The sequence below is a fragment of the Nansenia antarctica genome (genome assembly GCF_963989245.1).
Source record: "Nansenia antarctica genome assembly, chromosome: 18".
Taxonomy (NCBI): Eukaryota; Metazoa; Chordata; class Actinopteri; order Argentiniformes; family Microstomatidae; genus Nansenia; species Nansenia antarctica.
Genome location: NC_137691.1, coordinates 125,001 through 139,000, shown reverse-complemented (window position 1 = coordinate 139,000; position 14,000 = coordinate 125,001). Strand labels below are relative to the sequence as shown.

The 14,000-nt window shown below is 47.5% G+C and overlaps 1 protein-coding gene across 1 annotated transcript in view; it reads right to left on the bottom strand.

Annotated features, from left to right (window-relative positions):
• Nucleotides 1–1,786: 1,786 nt before the first annotated feature.
• rpn2 (ribophorin II) overlaps nt 1,787–14,000 on the bottom strand; it is a 22,422-nt gene continuing 10,208 nt past the window's right edge. The window contains exons 13-17 of the mRNA XM_080548385.1: nt 12,527–12,613; nt 11,535–11,630; nt 6,368–6,443; nt 5,830–5,959; nt 1,787–2,457 (exon numbers count right to left, since the gene is read on the bottom strand). Coding sequence (XP_080404511.1) covers nt 2,442–2,457; nt 5,830–5,959; nt 6,368–6,443; nt 11,535–11,630; nt 12,527–12,613 — 405 coding nt within the window. The 3' untranslated portion in view covers nt 1,787–2,441. The remainder of the gene's footprint in view (nt 2,458–5,829; nt 5,960–6,367; nt 6,444–11,534; nt 11,631–12,526; nt 12,614–14,000) is intronic.

Genomic DNA, 14,000 nt, shown 5'->3' with positions numbered 1-14,000 from the left:
CCAGCGAAGGTGTCTGTATCCATGGTTACGCCCTCTGTCTGAATCAATGATTAACTAACTTACAGTACTTAGACCTTAGTGTTCCTCTGAGACAATCAAACATCAATAACACTTTAACACTCTAACCCCTGACCCTAACCCTACTTTTTTTTTTTTTTTTTTCCTGTCTGTCTTACATGTAACGATGAATTGAAAATCAAGGACCCCAATTGAAATAAGCCAGTGGCTTTCTTGGGTTTTTATCCTGTTAGTTGACCTTGTATGTAATGTACTTTCATGTACCTACTTCTGCAAATCTTCTAATAAAGTTTTCAATCAATCAATCAATCACTAATCAGTCAGCAATGTGTCCAGACATATAAAAGATTAATAAAACCTTTGATTATGATGTTCAACTGTCTGACTTTATCACAAAACAAACTAGATGATCGAGGCTAGTTCCCATATGTTGTTGCTTAGAGGATGTTACCTGGAAACTGTAACATAACACACCTAAAAACATGCTAACCATGCTAACCAGCTATCACCATGCTAACCATGCTAACCAGCTATCACCATGCTAACCATGCTAACCAGCTATCACCATGACGCCAGCAACCTAGCCGACACGTTAGCATCGTTAGCACTGTCTTCACTCCCGGCGTTCAGAACGTTTGATAAAGGCTGCGTTCGTAAATTCACTCTGAGACCGCCGGAGCGCACAATGGGTTCAACGTCATAAAGGGACCAAGTAATCTGATTGGACGAGAGGCATTCCAAGAGTGCTGATCAGACTTCCAGAGCGAATTTACGAACGCAGCCACTAGCCAGATAGCTACCGTCCGTCGCTAAACCTGTCAGACAAATGGGACAATGTAATGTTCTTATAACGCTGCCAGCGAGCTGCATGAACTCTACTGAACGATGTTACGAAAACATGAATGAATGAACCTCCGTTCGCCCCTCATGCACATTTTGTTTTTCCATGTCAGTGCAATTTATTTTTAATTCTTATGCAAAACGTTCGATGCCAGTAAGCAGTATATACTAACTGAGTATGCTAGTATGCAGTATATACTAACTGAGTATGCTAGTATGCAGTATATACTCATTGAGTATGCAGTATGCAGTATATACTCACTGCAGTATGCTAGTATGCAGTATATACTAACTGAGTATGCTAGTATGCAGTATATACTAACTGAGTATGCTAGTATGCAGTATATACTCACTGAGTATGCTAGTATGCAGTATATACTCATTGAGTATGCAGTATGCAGTATATACTCACTGCAGTATATATATAGTATACCATTCCGAACACAGCCATTATGTTTCGCTCGTTCACAGGAAGGACAGCGGGAGCTACGTGAAGCGCCGGTCGGACTTCTACGGGACCGCGTACAGACACGACCTCAGACAGGATCTCACCTTCTCCCGGCAGAGTCGCGTCATGTAACCCTAACCCCTAACCCCTGACCCTGACCCCTGACCCTAAGAACACCAACGTCGCTCAGTTCAGCTGCTCAGACTTAACATGTGAATGAATGCATGAATGAATGAATACAACAACGAAATTTTTTGGGGGGGGGTATGTACCGCAACTGTGCGCTGCTGTTCCCACAATAAAGACATTTGATACCATTGAGTTTTCAATCAGCTTCCTTCATCAAACTAAAACAAATACGTTGTAAAAAAAAAAAAACACAGAAAGTTCAATGGCTTTGTCTGAAGATGACGAGGCGGATTTGGATAACGGTTGTATTTTCCCTCGTAAGAAAATCAAAACAGAAAGCATCAATTAATCCTCATTTCTTTATTTCCTTTCATTACAAAAACATTCGCTTTTCTTTTTTTCTGGGGAAGCTTTGTTATTGTAGAACGGGCTCAACGCCCATCCTCTACACGTCACTGAGCAGACAAGCTTCTTACACGTCATCCACTGACATGGTTACTGGTGAAGAACATGGCAGTGAGCCACTGGGAGGGAAGCCAATGATTTTCCAACAGAGTAGCGAGGCGTCAAACCTACGGCTCACATCTGACACAGCAAACAACAGTAAGATGCTCATCTCATTGGGGGGAAACAGGAATGTACAAAAAAAAAATATCCATCCAAATTTCATCAGGAAACAAAACAAAAACAACAAAAAAAGACAGTAGGCCTAAAGTCAAGGAGAATGAAGTGCAAGGATGGTTAGCTTTCCAGCCTCAGTAGAACAGCAGTGCCTGAGTGTCTGTCCACTCGCACTCTATAAGACACAGAATATTACATTTACTTTCAAGTGGAACGAACAAAAACGTCAAACTGCTTTTTAAATTGTCAATTGGAGTCATGGAATATCATGCCGTTTTTGACAGTCTGATTTTTCTTTTGTGTGTGTGTGTCCTTTCTAAATGATTCCTTGAAAAAACAAACAAAAAAAAGTGAAGTATCTTCAGTATTCTCAAATGTTCCGTCATCATTTACTCTCCAGTCTGAAAGAGAAAACACCACATCCATTAATAAGCTGCACCGTTTTCAACAAACGTGACACAGCCTGATCATTTTGGTCCGCATGTCGGCAACCGATCAAAAACGTTCTGACTTTTCGTTTGAAACATGGAACTACGTTTCAACGTTGTTGAGAATCACAACACAAACTCGCTAGTCGAGCCAAAATACTGCAACAACGCAATGGATTGGGTGAGTAATCCCCACTGCTGCCTAGTTAACTACAACACTACTTTACATTGTTACCTAGTTAACTACAACACTACTTTACATTGTTACCTAGTTAACTAGAACACTACTTTACATTGTTACCTAGTTAACTACAACACTACTTTACATTGTTACCTAGTTAACTACAACACTACTTTACATTGTTACCAAGTTAACTACAACACTACTTTACATTGTTAGCAGGCTCACAAAACAAGCTGTGTTAGTTGACTAGCGATGTGTCGTTGATTTTCAACAACGTGGAAATGTATTCACGTTTTTCTAAACAAAAGTCAGATCCTTACATTAGATCCCGACATGAGGACCAAAGCATCAGAACGTGTCACACATCACCTCATAGACCATAAGCCTGTTAGGTACATCACACGCCTTGGACACATGTGAACACCCGAGTTGAACAGTGAGGATGTTGTTCATGCAGTTCTTAGGAACACACAGATGCAGCAGCCGACACACACCTCCTCCGCAACACAACGCAACACAACACAACAGCACAACAATGACGATGATCATGACATCTGTCGACACGGAGGAGAATGCAGACCAGGTGCCGTGGCATGGTGGAGCCTAACCAACATCCAGGTCTGTCTGAGGGAGTTAGAACTATTATGGGGTGGCAGGGCAGGGCATTATGGGTAACACGACATGGGCAGGGGAGAAAGGTGAGGTGGTGGTGGGATGAGGGAGAGGCGAGCCAGCCAGGAGTCTTCAAAAAACAGGTGAACGTAGGGACACACACACACACAGGCAAGCACACACGCAAACACACACACACACACACACACACACACTCGCACACACACAGGCACACACACAGGCAAGCACTCACACACACACACACACACACACACACACACACACACACACACACAGGCACACACTCTCTCTCTCTCTCTCTCTCTCTCTGCAGGCCAGTAGGGATGCAGTGGCCCATAGGAGACCCTTACTTCAGCCTGGAAGACAGGAAGGCTGCGTGTTAACATGACCTCTACCGCAGGCTCCTATACTTGGCCAACCTACTACTCTGCTCTGCTGCAATCCTACAGAGGGGGGGAGGGAGAGAGGGAGGGAGAGAGAGAGGGAGAGAGAGAGACAGCCGGGCGGAGAGAGAGAGAGAGAGAGAGAGAGAGAGAGAGAGAGAGAGACAGACAGACAGCCGGGCGGAGAGAGAGAGAGAGAGAGACAGACAGACAGCCGGGCGGAGAGAGAGAGAGAGAGAGAGAGAGAGAGAGACAGAGAGAGAGAGAGAGAGAGAGAGAGAGAGAGACAGAGAGAGAGAGAGAGAGAGAGAGAGAGAGAGACAGAGAGAGAGAGAGAGAAGGGTTAAGGAGACACTGAAGGAGTAGAGCAGCTAGAGAAGAAGAAAAGCAATACAGGCAAGCAGAAACCCCGATAACATATAACTAGTTATAACACATGTAATAACTGGAAAGAGATCAGCTGCTGCTGTGATACCACAGCACGATGACCAGGAGGTCCGTTAGCCCCTGTGGTGAAAGAACAGAACATGAGGAGACAGAGGAGGGAGAGGAGGAGGAGAGGAAGAGGAGAGGAGGAGGAGGAGAGGAAGGAGAGGAAGGAGAGGGAGGAATGGGAGGAGAGGGAGGAGAGGGAGGAGAGGAAGGAGGAGAGGAAGGAGAGGAGGAGGAGAGGAAGAGGAGAGGAAGGAGAGGAGGAGGAGAGGAAGGAGGAGGGTAGATGCAGAGTAAAGCAGAGCGTTTCCCAGCTGGACATCTTCAGCCAGAGACAGTTGGAGACCCTAACCCTGGTCTCTGTGGCCTGTCGAGAGCACTACATGTTAATGGACAGAGGGACTCGCCCACGTGGTTCACCCCCCCCCTCACACACACACACACACACACACACACACACACACGGTCGTCACTGGCAAGCCCCCCCTCGCGGTCCCAGCAGGCAAGAGGCTCCACTCCTCTGCAGCCTCGACCTCTTGGGACAAACTAAAGGGCTGATGTGGAGGAGGAGGAGAGGGGTGGGGGGGCACTTACACAGACTCTGAGGGGGCCGTGACGCACGCCAGTCAGCCACAGCCAAGAGGCCCCCGCCCCGCCCCCTCCCACAGAGCCACAGAGTCATTCTCATCTGAAAGGGCCGGAACTTTGGGGGGGTCGAGGGTGGGGGGGGGTGGAGAGCCTCTAGAGAAGATCTGTCCGTTCATGCTCTCTGGGAGCTGAACCGAGGGGGGGGGGAGGGGGAGAGCAAGAGAGGAGGGGAGGAGGAGAAAGGAGAGGAGAGGAGATGAGAGAGGAGGAGATGAGAGGAGAGGATGGGAGAGGAGAGAGGAGAGGATGGGGAGAGGAGAGAGGAGGGGGAGGGGGAGAGAGGAGGGGAGAGGAGAGAGGAGGGGAGAGAGGAGGGGGAGAGAGGAGAGGGGGGGAGAGAGGAGGGGGAGAGAGGAGGGGGAGAGAGGAGAGGGAGAGAGGAGAGGAGGGGGGAGAGGAGGGGGAGAGAGGAGAGGAGGGGGGAGAGAGGAGAGGAGGGGGAGAGAGGAGAGGAGGGGGGAGAGGAGGGGGAGAGAGGAGAGGAGGGGAGAGGAGAGGAGGGGGGGAGAGGAGAGGAGGGGGGAGAGGAGGGGGAGAGAGGAGAGGAGGGGGGAGAGGAGGGGGAGAGAGGAGAGGAGGGGAGAGGAGAGGAGGGGGGAGAGGAGGGGGAGAGAGGAGAGGGGGGGAGAGAGGAGGGGGAGAGAGGAGAGGGGGGTGAGAGAGGAGAGGGAGAGAGGAGAGGAGGGGAGAGAGGGGAGGAGAGAGGAGAGGGGAGAGAGGAGAGGGAGAGAGGAGAGGAGGGGGGAGAGAGAGGAGAGGGGAGAGAGGGGAGGAGAGGGGAGAGAGGAGAGGAAGGGGGAGAGGAGGGGGAGAGAGGAGAGAGGAGAGGAGGGGGAGAGAGGAGAGGGGGGGAGAGAGGAGGGGGAGAGAGGAGGGGGAGAGAGGAGAGGGAGAGAGGAGAGGAGGGGGGAGAGAGAGGAGAGGGGAGAGAGGGGAGGAGAGGGGAGAGAGGAGAGGAGGGGAGAGAGAGGAGAGGGGAGAGAGGAGAGGAGGGGGGAGAGAGGAGAGGAAGGGGGAGAGGAGGGGGAGAGAGGAGAGAGGAGAGGAGGGGGGAGAGAGAGGTACCTCTTCACTGCTTTCTGGGCCAGCATGCGGTTGCCAGCCAGGAAGGTGAGGCTGCCGATGACGGCCAGGTACTTCAGCGTCTGGAACATGTTCAGGTGGGTCCAGTACACGTACATCAGAACCAGCATGGCTGAAACACAGTACACGTACATCAGAACCAGCATGGCTGAAACACAGTACACGTACATCAGAACCAGCATGGCTGAAACACAGTACACGTACATCAGAACCAGCATGGCTGAAACACAGTACACGTACATCAGAACCAGCATGGCTGAAACACAGTGTCTCTCCCCCCCCTACCAACCTGGTGAGGGGTCAGCTCACTGAAAACATTTTAGTGTCGTTTTAGTCTACAAAAAAAAACATTTTAGTCAAGTTTTCTGTCGATGCTCAGAACTAAGAAGGATATAAATGACTCAATGTGACTAAAACAAACTTCCGTCTTCGTCTAAAGACTAAAATACCAACTGTAACACCGCTGCAGTCACATGACCTGCAGTCACATGACTCACTCTGCTGCTGTCACATGACTCACCTGCATGGCCCACGTGGAACAGGACGGAGCTGGGGGTGGCGGTGAAGTTGGAGATGTTCGCCCCCAGTTTGATCCACTGAGAGAAGAGGGGAGGGGGGGTGAGAGGAGGGGAGGGGAGAGAGAAGAGGGGAGGGGAGGGAGGAGGGGAGGGAGGAGGGGAGGGGAGAGGAGAACAAGACGGCGTAAATCATGACAACACAAACAGAAGAGCTGAACGAGGGTTAGAGTTAGTGCGTCCCTGTAACACAAAGCCCTGGTCTGAGCCTCACACACCACAGCAGCGTCACCACTGAACACTGCAAACGCCACAGAAACAATTCAATTACATAACCGCTGTTTCATGTTTAAAATGTAATTTAACTGGTCAAAAGAAGCTTTGTTCATCAGATGCAGAGTTCAGTCACTCAGTAGCAAGGTTGTATCTGTGAAGAGCGTGAGCAAACAGAACATCCAACACCAAGAGTTTCACATTTCAACCTTTTCTAAAACGACAGTTGATGGTGAAAGTGATTCTATATATATACATTTCTTTCTTCTTCTATCACGTTGACTGCCAGTGGCCCCTGGCCTGAGCTAGATTACTCTTCCTGCTACGACTGGTGAACTGTTGATTCACTTGCTTAGTTGAATGTATCGATTGTAAATTGCTTTGGAATAAGACGTCTGCTAAATGCCTACAATGTAAATGCAGCAGGAAGAGAGGATGAGGGTTAGGGGGTAGGGGTTAGGTAGGGGATAGGGGATAGAGGATAGAGGATAGAGGATAGAGGATAGGGGATAGAGGATAGAGGATAGAGGATAGGGGATAGAGGATAGAGGATAGAGGATAGAGGATAGAGGATAGAGGATAGAGGATAGGGGATAGAGGATAGAGGATAGAGGATAGAGGATAGGGGATAGAGGATAGAGGATAGGGGATAGAGGATAGAGGATAGGGGATAGGGGATAGGGGATAGGGGATAGGGGATAGAGGATAGAGGATAGGGGATAGAGGATAGAGGATAGGGGATAGAGGATAGAGGATAGAGGATAGGGGATAGAGGATAGGGGATAGAGGATAGGGGATAGGGGATAGAGGATAGAGGATAGAGGATAGAGGATAGAGGATAGAGGATAGAGGATAGAGGATAGGGGATAGAGGATAGAGGATAGGGGATAGAGGATAGGGGATAGAGGATAGGGGATAGAGGATAGGGGATAGAGGATAGAGGATAGAGGATAGAGGATAGGGGATAGAGGATAGAGGATAGGGGATAGGGGATAGGGGATAGGGGATAGGGGATAGGGGATAGAGGATAGAGGATAGAGGATAGGGGATAGGGGATAGAGGATAGAGGATAGGGGATAGAGGATAGGGGATAGAGGATAGAGGATAGAGGATAGAGGATAGAGGATAGAGGATAGAGGATAGGGGATAGAGGATAGAGGATAGAGGATAGAGGATAGAGGATAGAGGATAGAGGATAGAGGATAGAGGATAGAGGATAGAGGATAGAGGATAGAGGATAGGGGATAGAGGATAGAGGATAGAGGATAGAGGATAGGGGATAGAGGATAGAGGATAGAGGATAGAGGATAGAGGATAGAGGATAGGGGATAGAGGATAGAGGATAGAGGATAGAGGATAGGGGATAGAGGATAGAGGATAGGGGATAGGGGATAGGGGATAGGGGATAGGGGATAGGGGATAGAGGATAGAGGATAGAGGATAGGGGATAGGGGATAGAGGATAGAGGATAGGGGATAGAGGATAGGGGATAGAGGATAGAGGATAGAGGATAGAGGATAGAGGATAGAGGATAGAGGATAGGGGATAGAGGATAGAGGATAGAGGATAGAGGATAGAGGATAGGGGATAGGGGATAGAGGATAGGGGATAGAGGATAGGGGATAGGGGATAGAGGATAGAGGATAGAGGATAGAGGATAGAGGATAGAGGATAGGGGATAGAGGATAGAGGATAGAGGATAGGGGATAGAGGATAGAGGATAGAGGATAGAGGATAGAGGATAGAGGATAGAGGATAGAGGATAGAGGATAGAGGATAGAGGATAGAGGATAGAGGATAGAGGATAGAGGATAGAGGATAGAGGATAGAGGATAGAGGATAGGGGATAGGGGATAGAGGATAGGGGATAGAGGATAGGGGATAGGGGATAGAGGATAGAGGATAGAGGATAGAGGGTAGGGGATAGAGGATAGAGGATAGAGGATAGGGGATAGGGGATAGAGGATAGGGGATAGAGGATAGGGGATAGAGGATAGAGGATAGAGGATAGGGGATAGAGGATAGAGGATAGGGGATAGAGGATAGGGGATAGGGGATAGGGGATAGGGGATAGGGGATAGGGGATAGAGGATAGGGGATAGAGGATAGGGGATAGAGGATAGGGGATAGGGGATAGAGGATAGGGGATAGAGGATAGGGGATAGAGGATAGAGGATAGGGGATAGGGGATAGAGGATAGGGGATAGAGGATAGGGGATAGAGGATAGGGGATAGAGGATAGAGGATAGGGGATAGGGGATAGAGGATAGAGGATAGGGGATAGAGGATAGAGGATAGAGGATAGGGGATAGAGGATAGAGGATAGAGGATAGAGGGTAGGGGATAGAGGATAGAGGATAGGGGATAGGGGATAGAGGATAGAGGATAGAGGATAGAGGATAGGGGATAGGGGATAGAGGATAGAGGATAGAGGATAGAGGATAGAGGATAGGGGATAGAGGATAGAGGATAGAGGATAGGGGATAGGGGATAGGGGATAGAGGATAGGGGATAGAGGATAGAGGATAGAGGATAGAGGATAGAGGATAGAGGATAGGGGATAGAGGATAGGGGATAGAGGATAGGGGATAGAGGATAGGGGATAGAGGATAGAGGATAGAGGATAGGGGATAGGGGATAGAGGATAGAGGATAGAGGATAGAGGATAGAGGATAGGGGATAGGGGATAGAGGATAGAGGATAGGGGATAGAGGATAGAGGATAGGGGATAGAGGATAGGGGATAGAGGATAGGGGATAGAGGATAGGGGATAGAGGATAGGGGATAGGGGATAGAGGATAGAGGATAGAGGATAGAGGATAGGGGATAGAGGATAGAGGATAGAGGATAGGGGATAGAGGATAGAGGATAGAGGATAGGGGATAGGGGATAGGGGATAGGGGATAGGGGATAGGGGATAGAGGATAGAGGATAGAGGATAGAGGATAGAGGATAGAGGATAGAGGATAGAGGATAGAGGATAGAGGATAGAGGATAGAGGATAGAGGATAGGGGATAGAGGATAGAGGATAGAGGATAGAGGATAGGGGATAGAGGATAGAGGATAGGGGATAGGGGATAGGGGATAGGGGATAGGGGATAGAGGATAGAGGATAGAGGATAGAGGATAGAGGATAGAGGATAGAGGATAGAGGATAGAGGATAGAGGATAGAGGATAGAGGATAGGGGATAGAGGATAGAGGATAGAGGATAGAGGATAGGGGATAGAGGATAGAGGATAGAGGATAGAGGATAGGGGATAGAGGATAGAGGATAGGGGATAGGGGATAGGGGATAGGGGATAGGGGATAGAGGATAGAGGATAGAGGATAGAGGATAGAGGATAGAGGATAGAGGATAGAGGATAGAGGATAGAGGATAGAGGATAGGGGATAGGGGATAGGGGATAGGGGATAGGGGATAGAGGATAGAGGATAGAGGATAGAGGATAGAGGATAGAGGATAGAGGATAGGGGATAGGGGATAGGGGATAGAGGATAGGGGATAGGGGATAGAGGATAGAGGATAGGGGATAGGGGATAGGGCAGGGTTTCCGTTAGAAAAAATTGGCGCCGGTCATCGTGTCCGGGAAGATTTTAATTTACCGGACAAACGTGAGATATTCCGGTCATCATATTAAAATATAATATAGCTGTTTGTCGCGGTGATTACTGTTGTGTAGCCTATATATGCCGTTTAATGTCTATTTCTCATCCGATACGATTAGATGCGAGCTATATAATAAATATAATAATATATAGGCTTTCATGATTCGCATGCGCGCTATGCCATTATGTCCAGCGCTGAACGCGCGCCACACTGGGAACTGAACAGACTGCATCGATCAATGAACGGACTCCACATTACGTTAACTGAAGTGTGTTAAATAGTTTCACGACAGTAATGTAAGTTTTCTATATTCTCTTTCCAGTTTTACCCTTTTTATCAATAAAACAACGTGATTTCTATAACCACGTCTCGCTGATTGGGAAGGCATTAAGTCTAGCTGCCTGTCAAATCATACTTACTCGGACTCGGAGTATGAGAATGGGGAGGATGTATCGGGGGGATGCACACCCGTGGACTACTTCAACTTAGTGGCACAAATTAAACTCTAACACTATAGATAGACTAAATTGAACTTAAATGATGGACACCGACTGAATAACTGAGTGGGGGGAAGACAGGTCTCAAATGTGGAACAATTATAACATTTAATACATAAAGATAAAACATACACAAATATATTTTATATCCCTAAACTCAAATGTAGTGTGGTATTGTCAACCTAATCTAATCAATCCTAATCTAATGGTGGGGATGTTATACTCAATCAATGAACGGGGTTGAGATGGCCGCTAGCGTCCTTTACTAGCCGCATCTCACGGCCCTCGGTGGTCATTCACTGTGCTCTAGCACATCCAAAACACGCAGAACAATAACCTTGACTCCGGTCACTGCAGTGGTTTTATTTAGACTAGATCAAACTAAATTAACTGACTAAACTACTCGCGCCGTTGAGAGACAGGGTTGCCAGATGGGGGGGGTTACCGCCGAATGGGCTACTGGGTTTAGCGGTTATTTAGCGGACTAGTTAGGCTGTAAATTCTCAATCCCATCTGGCAACCCTGCCGCTGTTTGTCATCGCGTAGGCTAGTCTACACATTAATAATAAAAGAAAACATATAGCCTATATATTCGTCTTTTTTAATGTAGAAGTAATCAGAATATGTGACAAATTAATTTTAGCAAATTGTATTCAAATTGTGCTTAAAGGGAATTATTTTCACCGGACATTATGACCGAAGAGGTTTAAAAATGTCGGACTTCAACAGATTTTATCGGACAAAGACCGGTAATTACCGGTTAACGGAAACCCTGGGATAGGGGTAACTCACCAGTATGAGGAGCAGCAGGAAGGGGGAGAGGATGAGGGCGGTGAAGGTGTTTGACACGACCGTGGACGGCTTCTTCTCTGGCTCCCGGAACAGATGCTGCAGGAGACAAGAACCTCACTCAGGTTAGACTAGAACACTCAGGTTAGACTAGAACACTCAGGTTAGACTAGAACACTCAGGTTAGACTAGAACACTCAGGTTAGACTAGAACACTCAGGTTAGACTAGAACACTCAGGTTAGACTAGAACACTCAGGTTAGACTAGAACACTCAGGTTAGACTAGAACACTCAGGTTAGACTAGAACACTCAGGTTAGACTAGAACACTCAGGTTAGACTAGAACACTCAGGTTAGACTAGAACACTCAGGTTAGACTAGAACACTCAGGTTAGACTAGAACACTCAGGTTAGACTAGAACACTCAGGTTAGACTAGAACACTCAGGTTAGACTAGAACACTCAGGTTAGACTAGAACACTCAGGTTAGACTAGAACACTCAGGTTAGACTAGAACACTCAGGTTAGACTAGAACACTCAGGTTAGACTAGAACACTCAGGTTAGACTAGAACACTCAGGTTAGACTAGAACACTCAGGTTAGACTAGAACACTCAGGTTAGACTAGAACACTCAGGTTAGACTAAAACACTCAGGTTAGACTAGAACACTCAGGTTAGACTAGAACACTCAGGTTAGACTAAAACACTCAGGTTAGACTAGAACACTCAGGTTAGACTAGAACACTCAGGTTAGACTAAAACACTCAGGTTAGACTAGAACACTCAGGTTAGACTAGAACACTCAGGTTAGACTAGAACACTCAGGTTAGACTAGAACACTCAGGTTAGACTAGAACACTCAGGTTAGACTAGAACAGGTGACAAGGACGTCACTCAGGTCCTGCTATCGCTAGCTAGCTAGCCGCTACGGAGCCAGAAACAGAGTTAAAGTTCCACTGCAGGTGAGTCTCTCTACAGGCCCGTGTGCGTACCTGGATCTGAGGCTTGGGCACGTAGAGAGTCTTGGACTGGATGGTGGCGGGGGCCTCCTCGTCTAGGAACTTCAGAACCACATCGGCCTGGGAGAAGAAGAAGAGAAGAAGCGTTTAGGAACATTATAATAAGTTTATTAGTACAGCACATTTCAGGGCACTTCAAAGTGCTTTACATACATTATTAAAATACATCAAGAGGAGCATAGTAAGAAAATAAGAATTACAATGAATAAAAGCAAATATAAGAAGTAAATAGATAAAACATTTAATAAGACAATTAGTTAATGGATAAAAGACATTGATAGAAGTGTTTGTGTTTAATCATAACTGATGCAAAACATGAAGGTTTTTAACTGGGATTTTAATATTTTAAGGGTTTGGGCCTGTTTGATTTCTTCAGGGAGTTTGTTCCAGGAGCATGCAGCAGCGTGACTGAAAGCTGCGGCACCGTGTTTTGTTTTTACTCTTGGAATGATTAGCTGATTAGTCTCAGCTGACCTTAGGGGCCTTGCGGGAATGTAGGGTGGGAGGAGATCTGATATGTATTTTGGTCCAAGACCATTTTGTGATTTGTATGTAATTAGGAGGACTTTTAATTCAATTCTCTGAGAGACTGGTAGAGAGACTGGTAGAGAGACTGGTAGAGGTTGGTAGAGAGACTGGTAGAGGCTGGTAGAGAGACTGGTAGAGAGACTGGTAGAGAGACTGGTAGAGGTTGGTAGAGAGACTGGTAGAGGTTGGTAGAGAGACTGGTAGAGAGGCTGGTAGAGACTGGTAGAGAGACTGGTAGAGAGACTGGTAGAGAGGCTGGTAGAGAGGCTGGTAGAGAGGCTGGTAGAGAGGCTGGTAGAGAGGCTGGTAGAGAGACTGGTAGAGAGACTGGTAGAGAGAGACTGGTAGAGAGAGACTGGTAGAGAGAGGCTGGTAGAGGCTGGTAGAGAGACTGGTAGAGAGACTGGTAGAGAGACTGGTAGAGAGGCTGGTAGAGAGGCTGGTAGAGAGGCTGGTAGAGAGAGACTGGTAGAGAGACTGGTAGAGAGACTGGTAGAGAGGCTGGTAGAGAGACTGGTAGAGAGGCTGGTAGAGAGACTGGTAGAGAGACTGGTAGAGAGAGACTGGTAGAGAGAGACTGGTAGAGAGAGACTGGTAGAGAGACTGGTAGAGAGACTGGTAGAGAGACTGGTAGAGAGACTGGTAGGGAGACTGGTAGAGGCTGGTAGAGAGACTGGTAGAGAGACTGGTAGAGAGGCTGGTAGAGAGGCTGGTAGAGAGGCTGGTAGAGAGGCTGGTAGAGAGGCTGGTAGAGAGACTGGTAGAGAGACTGGTAGAGAGAGACTGGTAGAGAGACTGGTAGAGAGACTGGTAGAGAGGCTGGTAGAGAGGCTGGTAGAGAGACTGGTAGAGAGGCTGGTAGAGGCTGGTAGAGAGACTGGTAGAGGCTGGTAGAGAGACTGGTAGAGAGACTGGTAGA